The sequence below is a fragment of the Zingiber officinale genome, chromosome 7A, assembly GCF_018446385.1.
Source record: "Zingiber officinale cultivar Zhangliang chromosome 7A, Zo_v1.1, whole genome shotgun sequence".
Taxonomy (NCBI): Eukaryota; Viridiplantae; Streptophyta; class Magnoliopsida; order Zingiberales; family Zingiberaceae; genus Zingiber; species Zingiber officinale.
In genome coordinates this window covers 74,033,519-74,057,483 of record NC_055998.1, presented here as the reverse complement: position 1 = coordinate 74,057,483, position 23,965 = coordinate 74,033,519, and the positions used below count along the sequence as shown (strand labels likewise).

Sequence of the window (23,965 nt, the reverse complement as noted above, 5' to 3'; positions counted from 1 at the left end):
TCGAGCCAACGTCAAACTCCAGCCAGAAAGGAGGGGAGTGTGTTCAGTCGACCGAACAGGAGGATCAGTCGACCGAATGTTCAGTACACCTATAAAAGGAGGCTCAAAGTCTGCGGCTATACAACTCTTTCTGATCGACTCAAGCTCTGTTCTGCAAGCAAACCGTGCTACAAGCCTTCATCAGCTCAACAAGCCACACTATCTGGAAGTGCCGACCAAAGCTTCAACTACATTTACTTGTCGGTATATTTTTATATAAGCTTTCATTGTAATTCACTTAAGCAAGATAGTAGGGTTGTTACTATCTTACTCATTTGTACGATCTGCTTCTTTCCGAGGATCTCGGAAAGAAAGGCTATAGTGATTTGCCCATCGGTGCGATCAAGGATCGCGGGCTTTCGAGTAGGAGTCAAGCTAGGCTCCGAACGAAGTAAACAAACTTGTATCTTTATATTTTCTGCTGCTTACTCGAATTATTTTGAAATATGAAAAGAAAAGTTTTAAAAAGAGTGTGATATTCACCCTCCCCCCTATCGCTCGCATCGATCTATCAACCTCGACTTCCGATTCGGACGATGTATCGTCCCACGTCGCCTTAAGGGCTTTGCGCTTTTGGATAGGCTTGTTGTCCTTGTTCTTTAGCTTGGGGCAGTTGTCCTTGACGTGCCCTTCTTCATCATAGTGGTAGCAGCGGATGGTCCTTTTCTTTTTCCCCTGCGGATGGTTAGATTTTCTAGATTTACAAAAATTCTTAAACCGTCTTACCATCATTACCATTTCCTCGTCGTCGAGAGAAGACTCCGACTCAGGTTCGTCTCTCGATGCTTTGAGGGCGACGTTGTGCTTAGGCTCCTTCGTACCTGCACATCTTGACTCATGCACTTCAAATGTCGAAAAGAATTCTTCTAATGAAATTTTTTCTAAATCTTTCAAAATGTAAAAGGCATCTACTAGTGACGCCCATTTTGAATTTCTCGGAAAAGAATTTAATGCGTACCTTAGCGAATCTCGGTTACTTACCGTCTCTCTGAGATTCAAAAGTCCGGTGATGATTTCCTTTATCCTTGAGTGCAGATGCACAACTGTCTCATCTTCCCTAAGTCGTAGGCTGGTGAGCTAGTTGCAGAGTAGATCTCATTTTACGAGCTTTGCTTCGGACGTTCTTTCATGCATCTCAAGGAACTTCTCCCAAAGTTCCTTCGTGGAGTTGTAGTTGCCGATCCGGTTGACTTCTTGTGGCGGAAGAACGGTTAGTAGATGATACTCAGCTTTTCCATTTGCCACGTAGTCAGCCTGCTCCTTTTTTGTTCAGTGGTGTTTCTCCTTACCTTCTGGTGTTGTAAAATCGAATTCCATAATTAACATTAAATCAAAATCAATTTTAAAGAATACCTGCATTCGCTTTTTCCAGCTAGCGAATTCCCCTTCAAACTTCGGCAGGTAGATGCTTGGTCCGACCATTATCTTTGCTTCAATCGACGGTTAGTCCTCCTAAAGCGCCTTAGCTCTGATACCACTTGTTGAATCACGGCGGCCGGCTAGAATGGGGTTGAATAGCCTGAAAATAAAAAACAAACCCTTCTCGAACTCTTAAACTAACACTTGCATAAATTAGCTAAATATAAAGTAAATCAGAAAAGACAAGGCACCAGATTTGACTTGGTTACAACCGGGGAGGTTGTTAATCCAAGCAAAATGATCGTACTAAAAACTCCTTCAGGCGGAGAAGCCTCTTACAACGATGAAGCGCAGAAAACAGAAGCTTAACTACAGAGAAAGTGTACAAGTGTAAAAAGAATGAATTGCTTGAGTTGTTGAAAAGCTTCTAGACCAAGGCTGTATTTATAGCCTTGGTCGGAGCACCCCGAAGGGATTCCGGACGCCTTGGGGGGGGGGGGGGATAAAACTTTATCCCCCAACGTTCAGATTGCGTTTGACGCGATCTAGTAAAAAAGTCAACTCCGGGCGCCCCGAAGGGAAAAGTCAATCCTGTTGACTTTTTCCAGCCCGGATCTTCTGCTCCGGCTCCGTTTGCCTCAGATCGAGTCTTCCGCTCGCTTGGGTGATCTCTTCCATCCAGAATAGAGCTCACCCGAACACAACTTCTGGTTTTCTTGAGCAGGCTTCCGCTCCGGCTTCTCGTCCCTCGGAATCGCTGCGTGGTTCCTTCTCATCCGCCAATGTACTCATCCGCAGTCCTCATCCCTCGGTCGCACCCCGTGCCGACCTTCTCGCTAGCTGCGTCTCTTGCTCCTCGAGCAGTCTTCCGCTCCGGCTTCTCGTCCCTCAGAACCACTACACGCTTCCTTCTCATCCGTCGGTGTACTCTTCCACAACGCCTCATCCCTCGGACGTACCGCATGCCATCCTTCTCGCTAGCTGCGTCTTCCACTCGACTACCTGTGCTCCTAAGCTCCTGCACACTTAGACACAAGATTAAAAACACATAGGACCTAACTTAACTTGTTGATCACACCGAAACAACCTTGGGATTCCAATACCTTCTTCAGTAGTTCTTCATGATTCTTGTCACTTCTTAACTTAAAATTATTATCATTTACATTAGATCTTGTCTGTGTAGGAGGAAAGTCTTCCTTGAACCATTTTGAAACTATGCTATTAATCTTTTCTCCCAAATGTTTGAACTCCTCATTCTGTGACTTGTGAATTTCAACATTCTTGGGTGGTTGAACTACATTTTGTTTGACAGACTATCTTGTATATATGGCTTTTACTTCTTGAATTTCTGAGGGAGATTTCATCCAACTTTTTCTTAACCATTCATGGAGGTTCAATGCTACTTGATCAATCAATGTATATGCTTCGCCTACACTCTCTCTTGTCCATAAAAGAACCTCCAACTGATGAATCTAACAAATACTTATCTGAGAAAGAAATCCCCCTATAGAATATGTACAGGGTCAACCATTTTTCCAAACCATGATGAGGGCACTATCTAAATTGACTCTTGAATTTGTCACATTCTTCAAATAATGATTCTCCATATGCCTAAGCAAAATTTGTGATGCAATTCCTCATATAAATTGTTCTAATTGGAGGAAAAAAATGATCTAGAAATTACTTTTCCAATTGTTTCCAACTTGTGATGCTTTGAGGACGGAGGGAATATAACCAAGTCCTTACTTTATCCTTGATACTGAAAGGAAATGTTATTAATCGAACTGCATCTGTTGACACTCCTTCACAATTCAACATATCACAAAGTTCTAGAAATGTCTCAAGGTGTAGATAAGGACTTTCTGATACTTCTCTAAATTTGTGACCTTGTATCATGAAAAATAACTTTGGGTCTAGTTGAAAATTTTCTGCTTCAATATGAGACTGCACAATGGGAGACATAAATCTTGCAGAAATAGGTGCCAAGAAATCTCTTAAGGGCCAGCTTGACATGTTAGTTCTCATCGATATTCAAGAAGAATTAAAGATAAGAAATAAAATGATATATGAAAAACAAGAAACAAAATGCAGAATTTAAATTGCTAGGAAAAAAATAAATGTAGAATTTAAAGACAAGCAAGAAGATTATGTATATGGAAAAAAAATTGCAATATATTTTTTTTGAATTATGAAAATGGAAAAACAAAAACTATTCACAAGTCTAGATTGACTAAATTGCTAATCTACTAATGTTAATGTGAATAGTCCCCAGCAACGACGCCAAAAACTTGTTACGATTCTGCAAGTGCATGGATTCGTCGTTAGTAATATATAAGATTGTCGAACCACAGGGACTGTTGATTAGGCATTAGAGATGTCACAAAGTAAGTTAGCTAGATGGTCGAAAGTTGGCTTTGACACTTATGAACTAACGAGTGTGATTAAAGAGAGGGAAAGAAGGTTGAGATAAAGAGAGAGGAGAGAGAGAGAATTGATCTGGGAGGGAATGAGCTTTGGGAGATGGATTCCAGGATTTCGATTTCATTATAATGCTAGGAGATATTACATAGATTGCTTAGTTTCTACTCACTATGTCCATGCTCTTGCAGGAAGTTAAATTGGTTAATATCCCTAAGTATCGAATAGAGACGATTCCTGTGAAATCCTGTAACGGTTAACCCCTATCAAGAGGGTGCCTCGGTAGATCACAGGAATACATGTCTAGTAAATAACAATAAGGATAAAGGTAGAGATTTGGTATGGTTTCCTACTTCCTTATGGAGGAATTGCCTCTCCTTTCAAGAGAATGTCCTAGACGTCTGTGAACGGGTTACCCTTGTCACTAGGGCCCCTTGGGTATAAGATCTAGAGCACTCTTTCTATGAGAGCAGTAATTCCTAAGGGATTGTTTCTCCTTTTAAGGGAACGTCCAAGACGTCCGGAAAGGGTTACTCCTGTCACTAGGGTACCTTGATCAATACGCTCTAGGGCATCCCCTTTATGTGATTAACGATCCTCCACATCAATCAACAAAGTGTGCAAAGAAATATAAATTCATCAAGCATGAACAAGGCATTAACAAGTCATTGAATATAAATATAGTGAATCTACATAGTTCTACATCTCCATCATATTACAAATACTTCCTAATCCTAGAAGAGGATATCTACTCCATTGTGAGGGAAGAACAACCCCAAAACATAAAGTAAAGCATACTTACAACCCTTGATGTGAGAAAAAGTGGAAGAAGAGATGCTTGTCGAGGTTTCCGATGTCTTGGGGATGCCTCCTTACTCTTGAGATGGATGGAACGCCAAAGGATGGTGATGAATGAAGGCTCTAGGGTTTCCCCCGAAGGGGAGAGCCCTTTCCCAAGGAGAGGAACGAATTCCCGAACCAAAGATAATCTCGAGAATAGGGTTCTTGACCCTTTTATAAGCTAGGGCACGGGCGCTGCACGACCCGTGCCACGGCCGTGCGAGATCCGTACGACCAACTGCCTCCTCCCTTTGGGTTAAGTGGCTCGACCATGCGAGATCTGCACGGTCGTGTCTTCCTTCTACACTGGTTACACTACACGACCGTGCATAATTGACACGGTCGTGCCTTCTTTTGTCTCTGGTCGTGCTGCACGGCCGTGCTAATTGGCACGGTCGTGTGTATCTGGGGCACTTGTCCTGGGACACGACCGTGCAGGATTGCACGGTTGTGCATTGTAACACCCCACCTCCTACTGACCAAACTGTGAGGCCGGGGGTTACAATCACTATGCTAGATTGAACTATAAGGTGCAGAAAAACTAAACTAATTAAAACATATACTATTTGCTATAAAATCTGAGACTCATATTCAGAGTACACTTCTGGGGTCATACATAAGCTAAGAAGGGAGACTAACTTTCTATTTGATCAAAAAATGAACTTAGACATTTTTAGTTGAAATAAGACATTCCAATCGATCGGCTGATCGATTGGAGTTGGCTGATCGATCCACTGATCGACTCAACTCGCTACTGTGCACGGAGTCAGGTCTGGATCGATTGACTGATCGATCCAGCCTGGCCAATCGATCCGATGATCGATTCAGAGGCTCTCTGTTTGCAGGAATTAAATTCTCGATCGATCGGCTGATTGATCCATGGCCGATCGATTAGCTGATCGACTCATCAGTTCTCTGTACGCGATAGATCGCGTTTTGATCGATCGACTGATCGATCGAGGGCTCCCCAATCGATCAGCTAATCGACTCCCTAGCGTTCTGTACGCGGGGACTTCTTCCAATCGATCAGCTGATCGATTGAGGACTGCTCAATCGATCGGCTGATCGATTGGGTTTTTGATTTCCGCAGAAATCAGACCCGACCTCGTACAGAATTTTTAGGAATTCAACTACAACCATAACTCTACTACTGGGCATGCCAATACTCATAGCTAGCTATCTACTATCATGACAAATAACAATCTAAGCATAACCTGGTGCATACTTTCATGAATCAAGATATTTAGACATCTAAGAGTGCAGAAAAGTAATACTAAAAGAGTACTAAGTTCTTAATTTGCTAGTTCTCTCCCAAAGATCTTCATTCCAAGTTCCTGCTTACACACATCTTCATCGCATTGCCTCCAGCCTCCGCTACTCCATCTTTCCTTTACCCTTATCTGCAGTATAAGGAAAATGCAACTATAAGCTTGGGAGCTTAGTAAGAAACCATCTAACTCACAAAAATGTGCATTAAATGAAATCATGCTTTCTTTTAAAACATGCTATGCTAATAAATATGATGAGAATCATACTAAAATACTGAACATGATAGTCAACTTCGAAACATGACTATTTGTGTATCAACAAGAACTGAACTGATACATGAGCTAAGCTAATTATCATCACAATAAGAACTAAACTAAAGACTAAGCTGTATTCACATATTTGTTTCGTGAAGTCTGAAAACTATTTTTATAAATAGATAAAAATACTAATCATGCTGCTGATGGGCCCAGCATCTGTACTTGCTGTGCGCGCATCCCTAACTAGGCCCGAGGTAGCAAGTCCCGAAACTAGTAGGGTTACTAGGTTATCTGAACCTAGGGACGACTATGGGAGCCCAACCCAAGGACAACTGAGGTCCAGTACAGTGCCACTAATAAAGTAAAATACTGTTTATACTGATTTATCATATCTTGCTTTTTATCTAGGTTATCTGAACCTAGAGCTAGGTTATCTGAACCTAGAGGCGACTATGGGAGCCCACCCATTGGACCGTAATCCCATATAAACTGAAGCAAGGCTATGTATGCTATTTAAAAATGCATCTAGGGCATTTATCTGAGCTGTTAAAATGCCTACTGTAGTATTTAACTAAACTAGTCATTTTGTCGAGCACCTGGTGTACTTTAATTCTGCATATGGCTAAACTGAGAACATAAATGCGAACTAAGCCATGAAAAACCTACAATTAACTACTTATACTGCAGGTGAGGGGTTACTTACATCCTGCGCTAATTTTCTTATGAATCTGATCGCTAGTTTTCCGGAGAAGAAGGTCTTCTCGATGATCCTCCTACTTCTATGCTTTCCTCTCGCCGAGGGGAGCGTCCTTGTGCCGGAGTCGTCGCCGGAATGTGCTCCTACGACCCTAGGGATGAAACCCTAGGTGTTCTTGGACTTGGGCGCCGAGAGGATGAGGAGAGGGAGGCGGCGTCGGGTGAGGGTGAGGGAGAAGAGATTTTGCCGATAAAAATTATAACAATAAATCACTTATTTTTTTTCTATTTATATTAAGTGATTTTTACCACCCAACTAAATCTTAAATAGAATTGTTCTCCTCTTCTTTCAGCACACCTCTACTGGGGCCCCTTGGTTACTAGAGTTATCTATAAGTCGTAGGATTCGCTAGGTCTCGCGTTCAATTCCCGCTTAGGCTATTTTACGTTTTTATTTAATTTTGCTACTTCTGCTACTCTAAAAATTCCATAAAAATATTCTAAAATTCCAGAAAAATCATAGAATATTTGTAAAATTACTTTGAGAATTTTCGGGCGTTATATGCATTGCTTGGCTACTGGTTGTTGGGGGGGGGGGGTATGACCGTGCAGGTTTGCACGGCCATTCGCGGATCCACACTACAACAAAAACCCTCATAGACATCGATTTTCCACCGGTGTCTATTACATTTTCGATCGATGTCTATGAAGGCGATGTAAAAGGTCTACCATTTTAGACATTGGGTTAAAACCGGTGTAGTATCACTTAACGACACTGGTGTTTGAATCGGTTATTAACCAGTGTAGTATCACTTAACGACACCGTTTCATCAACGGTGTAAAATCGATGTAATATTATATGTTAATAACACCAGTTTTGGCAGCGGTATACGACCGATGTAATATTAGTTAATGACACCAGTTTTGCAACGGTGGAAAACCGATGTAATATCAATATTTTTTAACAGCACAAATTTGATTTCCGAAACAGTGAAAAACCGACAGTAACAAAAAAAAAACACAAATATTCACAAATTACACAAATATTCTTCATTCAACAGTATCCATAAAATATACAAATATTCACAAATTACATAAATATTCTTCTTACAACAATATCAATAAAATACACAAACATTCTTTTTACATCAAAAGCTAATAGATATCAGAATCAAGGTAGAACATTCTTTTAACAACACATCGAGGTAGAACATCGTGAGTCAAAAATCAAGCTGAGGCTACATTAAATTATGAGAATCAGAATCTGTTCAACTTGCTATACTGCTCCATTCTTCTTGCGCCTTTCATTCCCCTAATCTCACCGCTTTTCACCTTCAAATGCCTAGTTTTCTGAGTTAAAACATCCACTGTTCTAATCTATCAAACAAAAGTATCATTTGGTCTGCTTAACTATAGCAAAGAACAAAAACAGAAGAATTATACATGCTGCAGAAGTCCTAGAATATCACCATCAGAAAGAAATTGACATGGGACAATATACACAATTTACATTCCATGCAAATGCATGCATCATCCAAAGTTTTCAAAAATCAAATACCTTTCCTACTCAAATGTAATCTAGCATGCATTCAACCCACTTGAACCACACTTCATCAATTTCAACTCTGGAGTACTTGAGATTTGTAAACTGTAAAAACACATAAATAATATATTAGTAAACCAAGACCAAAAATCATAGTTGAAAATGCAGTAAGAGCAGCAGGTAACAAGATGACTAATTGGAATGCTTAAAAAGATAAACATTCATCAATTATCTCAACCACATCATATAGTGATAGATCTATCATTCCTGGGAACTTAATATAATCCAAACCAGAAATTATTGCAATGAAGTTAATCATAACCTGGTTTCCTATTGCATTTTTAAATTTTTTTATAAGATAGTGGGCATGCTAAAAGATTAACCTGGTTTCCTATTGCACTTGTAATGCAATGAGAGTGGAAATGGTAAAGATGTAATTTTGATTTATTTATTTTTTTCCAAATATCTGCTCTAGCTCTAACGAGGCCAGTCTAGTTTTTCTGATCTCTATCCTTCTAACACTTCAAATCAAGCAATTTTAAAGCTTTTCAGTCTGGTTTTGCAATGAGAACTACCGACAAACTAAATTTGGAATGCAAAATATCTAAACCAAAGAAAGTCCCTTTCTAATTGATACTTAAAAGGAGAGTAGTGTGATATACAAATTGAAATAATTTCTGGATGTCTAAAGCAATCTTTTAGAGCATGATTTGATAAATTTAGCTTTGCTCTCCTTCATCTTAAAATGATCAGAAATGTCTTCGATCATTCACTATTTTATCTTATCTCTCTTGCTAGAAAAGGGTATTCACCTTATTGTTGTGTAAGCTTTCATCAAACTAGTGATGATTGATCACGAGGCTAAAAGCCTATTTTCATCTATACTTCCAACCCAGGTTGAGATATTTTCTTAGCATATAGGTAGGAAGACATTTACCTCTCCCTATAAAAATATGTATATGATGTGCTCAAGGAACTGAGATATTGGAAGTTAAGCCAATTGATATCCTTACAGATTCAAATGTTAAATTAATGTACAGACAGAAGGAGCCATTGATTGATAGAAAGGTGCAAAAGACTTGCTGAAAATTGAACTACCTCACACTATACTCTTCAAGAGCAGGGACATCAATTCTTTAAGGCTTCAAGTCATGATGATTTGAAGGCAAAGAATTGTGTGTATCTAAAGAGTGCTCTAATAAAAAAAATCTTGTTTGGAAATCAATGTAATGTTCAAATTATGGGCAGGTTCTCCTATGAATAGCAGGTTTACATCTCACCCTTGCATCCTTTTGGGAGGCAATCTAATTTGATAAACGAACAAAAAGAGATACTATAATCAGATTGAATGCAAAGGCAAAGAACACTATTAATACATACTGCATGTAAGCTTCTCTAGGTTAAGCAGAAAGTGATCGAGTTCAGATGTGCTCCTAAAGGACCAACAAAGCTATATAATGTCAAGAGAGTTACCATAAACAACCTCCATCTCTTTTCTACAAGAGGAAAAATCATATAGAGATCAATTGTCACTTAGTTAGAGTGAAAGCTATATAAAATGGGTACTTTCCTAAGCGACAACTTGGTAACATGAAAAAAAAAACAAGATGATGCATAGAGCAATCATACACAACTCTAAGATGATGTGGACAAGTGACAATCAAATAATGATCTATATTATAAATAGTCTAGTGTTTATGAACACACTAAACATATTGAAGATCATAGCCACCACCCATGCCACAATTATGTCCAAAAAGATCAGCTAGGTACACATGCATTTTGACACGAATTAATAATTTGATTCCTTACTATTGTCCAACCTGATTAGTGTTTATTACTTGGCATGTGTCCACAATTTAATTTTTTACTATTTTCCTTAATTTGATATCATCTGAACCTAATAATAATTATTTTCAACAAGAAAGAAGGCTTACCATCTATGTCCAGAATCAGATATTGACCCACAAGAAAGAAGGCTTACTGCCCAACTATGCAATCTAATAATATCCACTATCTAGCTTGTTCATATTCATATAGTTCTCATGCGTGTTCAATATTCTCCCACATATGATGAGTACAATAATTCAAACTACATGTCATAATCATACGATCGAAAAAATCAAGATCTTTGTTTGCACAACATGGAATTACTATATAATAAGACACCTAAAAGAACAGAAAATGATTAAGCAACATATGTTGGCATCAGTCACATCATATGGTAATGCTCAAATACTCAGCATTAAATCCATAAAACGACCACATTTTAAAGTAGTAAACTTATGTTTACAGAGTGCTATTACAACTTGCTAAGTTGTTAGTAACGGGGCTAGCAACAACATACCTTTTCTATATTGTCCATCATTATTCCTTTAACCTCAGTTATATGAGCTTTCAACTTTGAAAGTTTGCTCATTTCCTCTGGATGATTTATGCAATACTCCATATGCTCCTTCAACCTTAGACTATAAAAAGCAGTCACATGTTAAAGTATGACCAAACAACTACAACTAAACTAACAAACTGTAAAATCCCACTATTTCTAGTTGCAAATGTTTTTAACTGAAAATTCCAATCAACCCTGTGAAGATCATCTCATGTTATACCAAGGGCAAAGAAATTGATAAATTGGAAGCTTAAGTGCAACAATGTGTACATACCCAAATTCCCTATCAAGACTGTAAGCAGTGCTAAATCTGTCCCCAAACATATCATCATCTTCCTCATCAATGAGTGGATGGGAGTTGTTACCACTGATACTTTGTCCATAGTGGTGCATGAAATCATCCTTGACACGTTCTAGAAACACAAATGGAACACTTCTTTCAGTTGCTTCATCAGCTACCATGAGGAACACTACACAAAAGAAAAGCAGGTATATGAAAAAAAATATCCAACACGGTACAGAAGTAAAATTTCATTTACTGTACCAAATTCTTTGTCAACCAGGAAGTTAAATGTGCGACAATCAGATGAGAAGGTGAATTTCTTATTATTTTGAGGCAAATTTTGTAAGCATTGGACAACAATAGTGCTGAAATTCCCTGAAAAGGGAGTGTATTCAGCAAGCACAACACTCCCTTTAGCCACAAAACTATAAATTAACGGTGGCTGGCTCATGTTTCTTGAAAAATTATCCAATTAATCGGCAAAAAAAATCTATCTTCGCACATGTAGATGAGAAACAAAAGACAAGATCTCAACTTTCACAAGCAATAAAACCAACAATTAGGGAGCAACAATTGTGAATTCTCAAGAACTTGCGACATACAGATCTGCGCACTGTCTATGGAAATCAACTGAAGATGACAACATCATAGCAGAAATAGGAATGAAGAAAATACATTAATAATAATAATTTTGCTAAAATCGTCCAAAATAGTCTTCCAGGGCAAAAATTCCAAGGAAGCACAACCCAACACCTAGCCAAAGGCTAAGACAATCACCATTAAAATAATATTACAATAGAGGAGAATATTAAATTAAGAATTACTAATATCAATACGTATATATAACAATTGTACCCTTAATCAATTAAAACAAGTTCACAATCATAAACAAACAAATCATAAAGCACCAAACACATAACAACAATAGAATACGACGACCAACAAAAACAATCAATCTAGAAAAAATATTCTAACTGTATTAAAATTAAAATAAACTGGAATTGAATAAGAAGAAGAGATCATGCACACCTTTGCTAGCAATCTCATCGACATGGTTATCCTAACCTTTGCTCTTGATGTTGAACCATTTTTTAACAAAGGCCTTGGACCAAGACAGCTGCTCCCAAGAAACTGAGGGAACAAAGCATGCCCAAATCAACCATCTTAGAGATGAAGAAAACAGAACTAAAGAAGAGAAATATATTATTTTTTTTATCTTGCAAAAAAAAACCTTGCTTTTCTTTGGATCATCCCTCATCGTTGCAGCACTCCTTCATGCAGTGACTGTAAGTTAGCTCGCCAAACACTCCCAAGGACCTGAGGCAATCTGAACCTCATGGGAAGAAAGAGGTCTATTGAAGAGATCTAGGGAAGAAAGAGGGTCAAGAAATACTAACTTGCAAGGAGAAAGAAGAAAGAAGAAAGAAGAAAGAAGAAAGAAGACAAAGCTATGCATGGGCTAGAACAAGCAGATGTGATGTAATATTCCTAATGTGCTACATTACTCACGAGCTTCGCACATACAACAGATCGAAGACACAGTCGGATACCCAAATCAGAGGAAAGAGAGAAGGACAAAGAAAAAAAGAAAGGGACTTTTGACCCTTCTTCACAAGGTATGGGATCTAAAACCGTGATCTTGAAGCAAAGCAACCCAGAATCTGAGGTTGAATCCGAAGCCAAGTTCAAGAAGTTCAAAATCCGACGATGTAGGGAGTGAAAACAATGCAGGTAGTCAGGCAAAAAGCTCAAAAATAGCAACAGTAGCAGCAGCGCACTACGGGAAGAGAAGGCAACGACAGCGTGTGAGGGAGGACGCTCTCTTTCGCCTTCAAATCGTATGCCCAGCAAACAAAATGAAAAAAAAAATTAAGCACTCATCTCGGCGCACCCACCTATAGGGGTCCTCCTCCTTCGGGTCAGTGGGCTCAACGTTGGTGTTTTCATGGGAAGCCGGAGGGAGACTGCGGAAGATATTGATGTCCACAGTACGGACGAGCTCTTCCTATACCTGCTCGTTGAGCCAACCGGAGCCGGATTGCACAAAGTCGACGAGCTCCGACAGCGTCTGCCGCTTCACCTCCTTCTTGCGGGCTGACTTGAGCGTGTCAGAGAAGTTGAAGAGCAAAGAGCAGATCGAGAGTTTGTGGAGAAAGAGCGCCTGGCGCTCGAGTACGGGCACATCACGGAAGAGCGGGAGGGACTCGATTTGTGGGACGGCACCGGGGGCTAGGGAGGAGTGCAGTTGGCGGGGGGAGCTGGGATCGGCGCCTGAGGAGCGGGAGGTAAAAGAAAGCGCCTGAGGAGCGTGATCGGCGCCTGAGGATTAGGGTTTCGATTTATGGTGGGCGAGGAGAAGCCCAAAAGAAATCGCGCTAAGAAAGTCCGCTAGAATTTTAGTTCATAGACATCGGATTTTAAAAACCGCTGTTAAAATCGATGTCTATTAACGAAAAAAAGGCGCTCATAGACATCGCCTAAAAACCCGATGTCTATGAGCGAAAATCTGCGCTCATAGACATCGGTTTTTGGAAAAACTGTGTAAAATATTCAAAGACATCGGTTTTTGCTTAAAACCATCGTTGTTCCACCGATGTCTGTAAGGATTTTTCTTGTAGTACCATCTCTGTTTAGCCACACAGCCGTGCAAGAGTTGCACGACCGTGAACTGCTCTTCCTCTGTTTGGCCACATGGTCGTGCGAGGTTGCATGTCTGTGTTTTCCGCCTGGTTCCGGTACGTCGACAATCGCTGTTTTTACTCCGAAAGTTGTCCCTGTCAACACAAAATCAAACAAAGAGCAGATCTCTGAACAAAAGAGTATTTATGATGAGTATATGATAAAATAGATAATCATGCAAAGAATGTATACATATAAAGCAAGTGAATGTGCATTAAAATATGCATAAACGATTATGATATTTACGCACATCAACTTTCACCTGGCTTCACTCACCAGGATTTTCCACCTGCCTGGCTTCAGTCACTAGGACTTCCAGTCTTCCTGGCTTCACTCACCAGGATTTCCCAGTCAAGTATCCGATCAACCTTGACCTACTTGACTTTTCTTCACATCAACTTGGTCAAACATTGACTAGAGGGAAATTGCTCCAATAATCTCCCCAATCGGACGATTGCACTTACAATCTCCATATATTGTCAAACATCAAAACCTAAACATCAAGACTCAAGTTTGAGTCAACTCAAGCTTAGTCAACCTGGTCAACCTGACCCAGGGGATATTGCACAAATAATTTCCTCCTTTTTAATATTTGACAATACCTTTAAGTTAGGCTAATTCCATAACTTCAACTTCTTTTCATTCCAAGGCATGAATGAGGGTTTCCTTCATTTTTTCCCTTCCTAGAGGGCAAACTCCCCCTTTGGATAATGAAGGTGTAATTTAGATTCTACATTCTCCCCCAAACATTCCTAGAGAGACAAAGACCTAACTTAAACCCTACATTTTCTCCCCCTATTGGCACATATCAAAAACTCTCCCCCTGAAGAGTTACTTAATATTGATCACAACCTCACATGTTGTTCACAACACTACAATGAAAGTCTCATACCCTTCATTGTCTTCTTTGCTCACACTTGAGCATTAACAACTTTACAATCCCAATGAAGGTCTCATACCCTTCATTGTATCTAATGCTCATCCTTGAGCATACTCCTTTTCTATAATGAAGATATCCAATCTTTCCATTCTTCCCCAATGCTCAACCTTGAGCATTTTTCCAAACAAAGGATTTACTACCTTCAATGGTTTCAGAAAAATGTTTCCATGTTTTTAAAGAGTAGCTCCCCCGAAAAACATACTTCAAACTTCTGTCATTGCACCAACAATGACTTGGAATCCCTAAAACTTTAGAAAACCCAAAATTATAAATTTTGAGGTTCAAAAATCCAATATTGAAACTAAACCTCAACCTAAACTTTAATTTAGTGTTCCTTAACCAATCCATCATTATTTTCATCATGAAAACTCCCCCTAAATATATACAAATGTGTTTCAAGGGGTTAGGAATAGTTACCTAGACTAAAAATGATTTAAAGTGTTGAAATCAGACATTTACAGTTGAAAACAACCTTCTCAATCGATTGAAGTTGGGACTCAATCGATTGAAATCATTCAATCGATCCACTGATCGATTCCGCGAGCTTCTATTCGCGGGAAATGCCTTTGAATCAATCCACTGATCGATCCAGGCATGGTTGAATCGATCAGATGATTAATTTAGCGAGCTTCTGCTCGTGTTAAACCCCATCTCAATTGATCGCCCGATCAATTGAAACACTCCAATCAATCAGCTGATCGATTGGAGATCTGATTTCTTGAAATTCAGTTTTAGCGAAATTCAGAAATACCCTAAAAATTCTATAAAATTTTAAAAATCATGAAACTTCTTGTAGACATTGTTTATGGTATATACTATCAAAAAAAAAAAAATAGTTTTCTAATAAAATACATATTATTTTCAAAGATTAACACAAACTTGAAAACTTATAAAAACTTCAATGTTTCTTCCAAGTTTGTGTCTAACTTTTCAATGATGATTGCTATCAAAAGATAGCCTTCACCAAAGTTTTCCAAAGTATGTTTAAAATGTTTTTCAAAACTAATTTCCAACCATGTTCTTTGGGCTCAATGTACATGATTTGTACATTAGCTTTCCTAATGATTGGAGGTCATATAACTATGTGTTTTGATGAATTCAAAACTCAATAAGATGCACTAAATTAATATCTTGAGTCTTGTTCATCATCCTAACATCTCACTTGTATCTAATATATACTAAAATATATGCAAGTCATCTTATAGTCTTTGTGAGATGTAGAGTTTGGTTTTTGCCCTAACTAAGGGTTCATGCATATCTATCTAGGCATATTTGTGAATTGTGAACATCCACCTAGGATGTCACTTATTAGTAAATGTCATTGTCCTTAATTGCAAGGAATTTAAAATAATGCATGATTTTGTATGGTATACATCAAGATGAGTTATTTTCAAAAGAAAATATCCTATAATTACATGATGTATGTATGACATGACATGATGTTTTTGTTGTGTTTTTTCATAATAAGCATGAGTGTAAAATATGATGTCATGACATATGATGAACAATCAATCATGATAAGTTTTAGCATAAATGATATACCTAGATTATCTATCTAAGTTTCCTTAAATACATGCTAAACCTAATGCAAAATACGATAACAAAATAATAATTAAATAATAAGGTTATTTGAGAAATAGTCTTATCAAAATTTTTAGAAATTTTTAAAAATTTTTCTAGAATTAAACGAAAGTCATATGACATATTTTAAGGGGATAAATCAATTGATCTTAGAAGAAGCATGTTTGGAATACCCATTTAGTTGGGAGTTTGCTTATTTTAATTAACCTATGATTGAGATTAATTAATCTAAGGTTATAAATATACACCTAAGTTTAATTCGCCGATCCCTAATTCCCCTCTCCCGATTTCCCCCTCTTTTTCCGCCGCACACCTCCGCCTTCCTCTCTTGCGCCGTCACCTGACCAAGCCACGCCGCGCCACCAATCACCAACTGCCGATTGTCGCCTCGGTACCGTGCCCTCTCCCTCGCGTTTTTGCTCCGGTGCCTCTACCATGCCAGCCATCTATGAGGCCACAGCCGGTGCCATCCTTCCCTGCAGTTGTCGGTGATTTCTAACCGACGTTGGTTGCAGTGCTCTTTCTCACGAGATTTCATCTACACAAAAAGCCAAAGACGACCACCACCCCCCCTTCTCTTTCTCCTGATTGCCAACCCTCAATGTCGCCTGACCCTCAGACGCCATGCCCCGATGATGGCGGACGAGATCCACCGGAGCGCTGACCCTCTGCCCTAGATCGCCAGAAGTCAAAAACGTGAGAAGGCAATAGAGGTAGGTTGCTTGAGCTCCTCCTCGAATTCCATCTTTTGCTGATCTCTGCCATGCCCTATATCCTCCTCAGAGCAGTAGGGATCTGGCGGTGTGACTGAAAGGTGAGGGCTTAGTTCTTAATCTTGTGCTTTGTTCTGGTCTGATTTTGGTTGTGAGCATTACTGGCGGTTGGAGAGGAAGAGGCAAAGTGCACAAATTGTTTCTGGTTTAGGTTGTTAATTGATTGGCGTGTTGATTTCTTGATCTTCTTCTTGATTCGATTAGAGAGGTGTATCCAGCAGCACCAGCTACTCCTCCCGGCAACACCCTCCCTGGTTGTGGATTTAGGTAAGGTGTAGAGAATTTGGTTTCTTTCGTTGTAGCTTGCACTCGGATTTGAAGCTAGGGGAGGTTAGGAATGAATTGTTCTAGAATTGAGTTAGGTTTAGACTTTAATCAAAATTGTGTAGTGGGTTGTCTAGGGTTAAGGAAACTAACCCTAGTTGACTAATGAGTTATATGTAGTTAGGGTTAATGATCATATTGATTAGAGTTTTCCCTAACTATTTTTGGGGATTTTATTTAGCTATTTAAATTCATATGAATTTAGCTAAATAAAATATATATTGATTTATGCAAGACTTTGATTTGAGATGAGCATCTCAATGTAGGATTTTTGATTCGATCTTCTATTAAAGGCAGGTACTTCCTGCTTTGTCTCTTTAGTATATTGATCTTAGTGCATGAGCTATTTATCAAGATAGTTTCTATGTTTATCTTGACTCCACTCGTATTTTTATTATGCTTGATACTTCCACTCAAACCTTTGAGATATTCATTTATATATCTATACAGGCTCTTGTTGTCATCTATGATATTTAGTAGATATTAGATACCAACCTTGTATGCTTTGATTTGTTGTTTATTTATGTACCGTATTGAGCATGCTGGCTTCATGTAGAATACCTGATTCCTGTTTATATGTATATGATGATTGTGGTATTTTGTACATCATATCATTGCATGCGTGTTAACAACAAATTCTCCTTTGTGGTCAAGAGAGTCGTTAACCAGGGCCGTATGCTCGACCACTCAAGAGAGTGGTAGCTAGAGCAGATGTCGCTTGTCCTGTTATTCCCGCACTCGCTTACTCATGAGTAGAGGAAGCTAGAGTTGCGAGCAGCAGGGATCCCCGTCGTAGATATAACTAGTTAGATACTATGCAACTATCCACTCGACCACTCGAGAGAGTGGTAGCTGGAGTGTTGTACAATTTGTCACTGACCCGACCTCTTGACTATACAAGGGTCATGGTGCAGAGGTGGGCGGGAGTGACCATCAGTGCATACGCTGTTATTGTTATATCTGTTGATGTTGTTGCTTACTTATGCTGCGATTGCTTACTTATGCTGATATGCTTGCATATGTTGAGATATATATATCTGTTGTATGTGTTTAGACACTGGTTTACTTATTGATAGAATGTCTTTACCTTATATGATACTTTCGTAGTGATGAACAGTTCAATAGTCTATTGGTATTACTCCTGATCTTCTATTACCTAGCCTAGGATATGGTTACAGGTACGGACATTTATTGTGATTTTACGGTAGTATCTGCTATTTCCCTTATGAGACTGTATACTGTTGGCTCACTCTCTATTTGTATATTATATTCATGCACTATCTTTCCTTTACCTGTTGAGTCCCAGCACTCACCACCCCACAAAATGATTTTTCTTTCGCCAAGTAGCAGGTAGATGAATCAAGGATGCTTGGGAGAGTCCTGGCTGCTAGTCCCGTGTCACATTCGAGGATAGTTTTTCTTTTCGGTCTTATTTTCTGTTTAAGTGGTATAGGGCTTTCGCGAGTTTGCGTTGTAACTAGTTGATGTAGATTTTGGAGTCTAGTCCGGTGATTACAGGTATTTTGGGTAATTGTTGTCGGTTTTACATTTGTATATTTTCTTTGTGATTTTCGTTGTGTTTACTTTCAGCCGTGTGGGCTACTTATAAATTGTGTGGTTGTGCTTATATCCAGCCTTGTGGGCTGTTGAATATGTTTATATGTTGATGTATATAGCTGTGTATGTATATGTGATTCATATTGTCACTGGTACAGGGGAGATGTTGTCGAAATTTTATCGGTAGGGACTCCTCTGGGGCGTGACACCTAAGATTGATCCTAGATTGCCCACTTTTCTTTAAGAAAATGTCAAAATCCGACTTGGCATTTCTTTTGCCTTTCCTTAATTGTGCTAATTTAAATTATATGTAATTTCTCAAGGTTTGACACATTTTACTCTTTCAATGAATAATTACTTAAATTAAGACTTAAATTTGTCCTTAACTCCTTAAGAAAATACCAAAATCCTAACTTGTCATTTCTTATACTTTTCCCAAGTATGCCAATTTAAATTAAGTTAAATTTCTCAAATTTTGGCACATTTTACTCTTCCAAAGGCTAAACATTTTATCCAACACATTTTCAAAGGTTAATACTAATCTTGAAAATGCTCTCCAAGTGCCAACTTCATTAAGGTTGGGTTAACCACCTTTTAATTTGATTTGACACTCTCTAACCCTCTAGGGCGTAGAGAATATGCTCCTAGGAACCCAACATCTATTGGTGCTCCTTGGATGTTCAAGGTATTCACTAGGGATAACTTCTCTAGATACCTTCCTAATGACCTTTCTAGGCTTCTTAGAAGTCTTGGTTACTTTCTCTAGGTCAACTCTAGGGATAGTATCCCTTGTTACCTCCTTAGTAACTTTCTTAGACTTCTTAGAAGTCTTAGCCACATTTGTCTTTGCAAAATCACTTCTAGGGATAACTTCCCTTGTATTTTTGACTTGACCACTAGACCTAGGGTTGGTTCCATAGCTATATGGAACCCTATGATAAGAATGAACATCCTTCTTGGCTTGAGATTTGTATCCCAAACCCTTCCTATCATTGGATGACCTTTGTGCTCCTATCCATAGGTTATGCTCATTTTGACCCTTAATAATATTTTTCATTCTCTTTAGGGTCTTTTCTATTTTATCAAGTCTTGACCTCAAGACTTGATTTTCCATCATTAAATCCATAGTTTTGGATTTTTTTTTTAAATCCTTGAGCATTTCTATTTTTGGGCTTATATCTATGGTCCTTAGTGTTTTTACCCAGATGATTATCTACATTACTAATCCTAGATGAGGTAGTCTTGGCATGAAGAGCTACATATTTTTCTTTAATTCTATCGTGTTTTCTATTTTTATGGTAAATAACATTAAAATGATATAAGTTAGAACTAGCATGCTTGTTACCATTACTTAAAGTTGTTGGTTCAATAAATGATACCTTAGGTTTGCTCTTACAAGTTCTCCCTTGACTTGAGCTTCCTCCTTTAGGCTTGACCAATTTCTTCCTCTTTGCACATTGGCTCCGGTAATGTCCTTTTTGGTTGCAAGAAAAGCACACAATGTACTCCTTGCTCTTCTTTATTATGGGGGCGGTCTCCTTGGGCTTCTCCTTGCCCTTTAGCCCCACTTAACCCTTCTTCTTGGCCAATTTAGGACACTTACTCTTGTAGTGCTCATGTTCCCTACACTCAAAACATATAATATGATTTTTATTTTTAATTGAACTAATTATACCTTCATGTGTAGAGATGCCACTCAATCCTCCAATTGATTTTGCTTGACTTGTGGAGGTTGCCTCATCCTCTTCTTCTTCACTTGACCCGGAAGTAGAAGCTTCTCCTTCTTCTTGATCCGATGTCAATGAATGTTGCTCCCCCTCAATCCTAGAGGTGGAGACTTCTTCATCTTCATCTTGTACATGGAACAAAGAATATGCTCCCTCTTTGCCTTTTTCGTTGCATTCTTTTGAAGATGAAGCTTCTTGGAATTCTTCTTCGGATGTTGAGCATCTCTCAATTTCTGAGTTCTCTTCCTCTTGTTCTTTCTCCAATGAGTGACCCTCTTTGGATTCTTCTTGGTTTGGTGCAGTGGAGGGGACCTCATGAATCTTCACTAATTTGCTCCAAAACTCCTTGACATTTTCAAATTCTCCTATTTGCTTCAAAATGTTGCTCGGAAATATGTTGACCAATACTTTGGTCACTTTATCATTGGTCTCACTTCTTTGAATTTGCTTTTGGCTCTATTTGCTTTTCTTGAGAATTTTGCCTTTTGAATCTCTTGGAGCTTTGAAGCCTTTCATTAGAGCAAACAATTGCTCTATCTCCATCATGAAGAAATTTTCAATTCTTGATTTCCAAGAATCGAATCTTGTCATTGATGTGAATGGCAGAGACACCCCTTGTGTCTAATCTGAGTACATCTCGGAATTCCATCTTGAAGTTGAACTCTTTTGAAGTCTTTGACTTTGTTGAACTTTGCTTCAACTTCTTCTCCCTCTAGCTCGTTGCCCTTTCCGGTGATGATTCCGGTGAAGAGAGACCTCACTCTGATACCACTTGTTAGGGTCGATTGGTGCTAGAGGGGGGGGGGGGGGAAGGATGAATAGCTCATCGCGTTCGTTGTCTTGATGCTTTGTGATGATGTGCAGTGGAAAAGGGCTCGAAGCAAACACTCACAACGCTAACAAAAGGATTTACTTGGTATCCATCTTAAGAAGAGGTGACTAATCCAGGGATCCACACATGACCACTCTCCACTATGAACATCACTCCTTCTCAGTAACTACTGAAGGTGGAGAAGCCTTGTACAAACTTTCAATACAATAAGAAGAAAGGAAAGCAAAATACAAGTGAAATCTTACAAGATTTACAATATGAAACCCTAATTTGCTTCTTCTTCTTATGGAACGCCTCTTGACCTTAGAAGTGCAACAACATTTTCCTCCAAGAAAGCTTCAAGAACTGGTGTGAATCTGTGAGAGAGATCTCAAGAAGTGGAGAGGAAGGACTGCAGTGGAAGACACTCGCCAACGGCTTTATCTTGCGCAACGATTGTCTTCCAATCGATCGGCTGATCGATTAGGGAGGCTGAATCAATCGACTGATCGATTCAGTCTTCTTTTGTGCTCTTTGGAAAATGGCATGAATCAATCAGCCAATCGATTCAGCTCTCTCGTGTCACACATGATTTCCAGCCCCTAATCAATCGCCCGATCGATTGGAGGTGCCCAATAGATCGATTGATCAATTGGGGAGCATTCTGTGCTCACGATTTTACTTCCTAATTGATCGACTGATCGATTGGGCCAACCTTCACTCGCAGCACACATTCAATGGATTGGATGATTGATTGAGATTCGGTTCAATCGATCGGCTGATCGATTCACCACCCTTGACTTGCTCAACCCAAGCTCAAGGGTCCCCAATTCCAATATCCGGTCAACCATGACCTGTTGAAACTCCTCATGCCTAGCATCCAGTCAACCTTGACCTGCTGGGGCTTCTTCATCAAGTGTCCGGTCAACCCTTTGACCCACTTGGACTTTTCTTCTCGTGCCAAGTGTCCTGTTACTCCTTTGACCTACTTGGACTTCAACACCAGGTGTCCAATCAACCTTGACCCACCTTGATTTCTTCATGCCAAGTATCTGATCAACCCTTTGACTTATATGGACTTTCCAACACTAGGTGTTCGGTCAACCTTGACCCACCTGGATTTCCACGTGCCTGGTTTTACTCACCAGGTCTTTCCACTGTCCGACTTCACTCATCGGGACTTTCACCTGCCTAGCTTCACTCACTAGGAATTTCACCTTCCTGGCTTCACTCACCAGGACTTTCACTTGGCTTCACTCACCAAGATTTTTCAACTATCTAGCTTCACTTACTAGGTCTTTCACCTGGCTTCACTCACCAAGATTTTCCAACTGCCTAGCTTCACTCACTAGGTCTTTCACCTGGCTTCACTCACCAGGATTTTCAACTGTCTAGCTTCACTCATTAGGACTTTCCATCTATCTAGCTTCACTCATCAAGACTTTCACCTGGCTTCACTCACTAGGATTTTCCACCTGTCTGGCTTCACTCATTAGGACTTCTAGTCTGCTTGGCTTCACTCACTAAGACTTCCCAATCAAGTATCCGGTCAACCTTGACCTATTTGACTCTTCTTCACATCAACTTGGTCAAACCTTGACTAGAGAAAAATTACTCCAACAATCTCTCAATCGAACGATTGCACCTGCAATCTCCATATATTGTCAAATATTGAAACTCAAACATCAAGACTCAAGTTTGAGCCGAATCAAGCTTAGTCAACCTGGTCAACTTGACTCAGGGGATATTGCACCAACACTTCGGTTCCCAACTTGTCATAAGTTGCCCTACTCGTCATCCTCATCTTCTATTGTGGTCACCTAGTGATCACCAACCCTTCGGTTATAGCTGATATAGTCTTATAGTGGCTATCTTAATGGTTAGGAAGTCTTCTTCTGCTTTATGGTATAGGTCTATCGAGTTAAGTTTCACTAGCGGAGCCTTTGTTGAATAAGGCCACTTATGGAATCTCGACAGATCATTGAATAATACTTCTGAATGGTAACGACCTCCCAGATCATCCTCCATGGTTTCATGATCATTTTCAGGAGTCATCTATTGAGTGGGGTTTGCTTTTCCATTTCGGTCTTCTTCGCCAATGTGTTATGATACTTTCACATTCCTTTGTTTCAAATTATTCTAAATTCATTCCAGATCCTGATTGGTATAGTTATCCTTTTTCGACTGTATCAAATTCTCCTATCCCCCAAATCTTTAATTTTTTCTTTTATCTAAAGAAAATGGAAGATGGGATATTCTTCTTTTCATCTAGAGTCAGACTCAGTCTCCTTAAAAACTTATCATTTTCACCCAAGGGGTGGACACCCAATTTTTCTATGAAACCCCTGAAATACGTGTCTTGACCGATTTAATGGCAACTCAAGTTTCCTGCAGCTCCCACCTTGAAAAATTATCATTTGGAGTAGGCCTACTTTAGTGCATCGGAGAAGCTTTAAGATTTGAACTTCGACAACAACCTT

The 23,965-nt window shown here is 39.3% G+C and overlaps 1 protein-coding gene and 1 non-coding gene across 2 annotated transcripts in view; one reads left to right on the top strand and one right to left on the bottom strand.

The window, feature by feature from the left end:
* LOC121999433 (vesicle-associated membrane protein 727-like) overlaps positions 1-11,597 on the bottom strand; it is a 44,063-nt gene extending 32,466 nt beyond the window's left edge. Inside the window, exons 1-3 of the mRNA XM_042554118.1 lie at positions 11,355-11,597; positions 11,085-11,280; positions 10,769-10,889 (exon numbers count right to left, since the gene is read on the bottom strand). Coding sequence (XP_042410052.1) covers positions 10,769-10,889; positions 11,085-11,280; positions 11,355-11,544 — 507 coding nt within the window. The 5' untranslated portion in view covers positions 11,545-11,597. The remainder of the gene's footprint in view (positions 1-10,768; positions 10,890-11,084; positions 11,281-11,354) is intronic.
* Positions 2,936-3,041, top strand: LOC122003189. Its single transcript, XR_006117851.1, has one exon. It is a non-coding gene; the product is annotated as a small nucleolar RNA R71 (small nucleolar RNA).
* Positions 11,598-23,965: the final 12,368 nt, after the last annotated feature.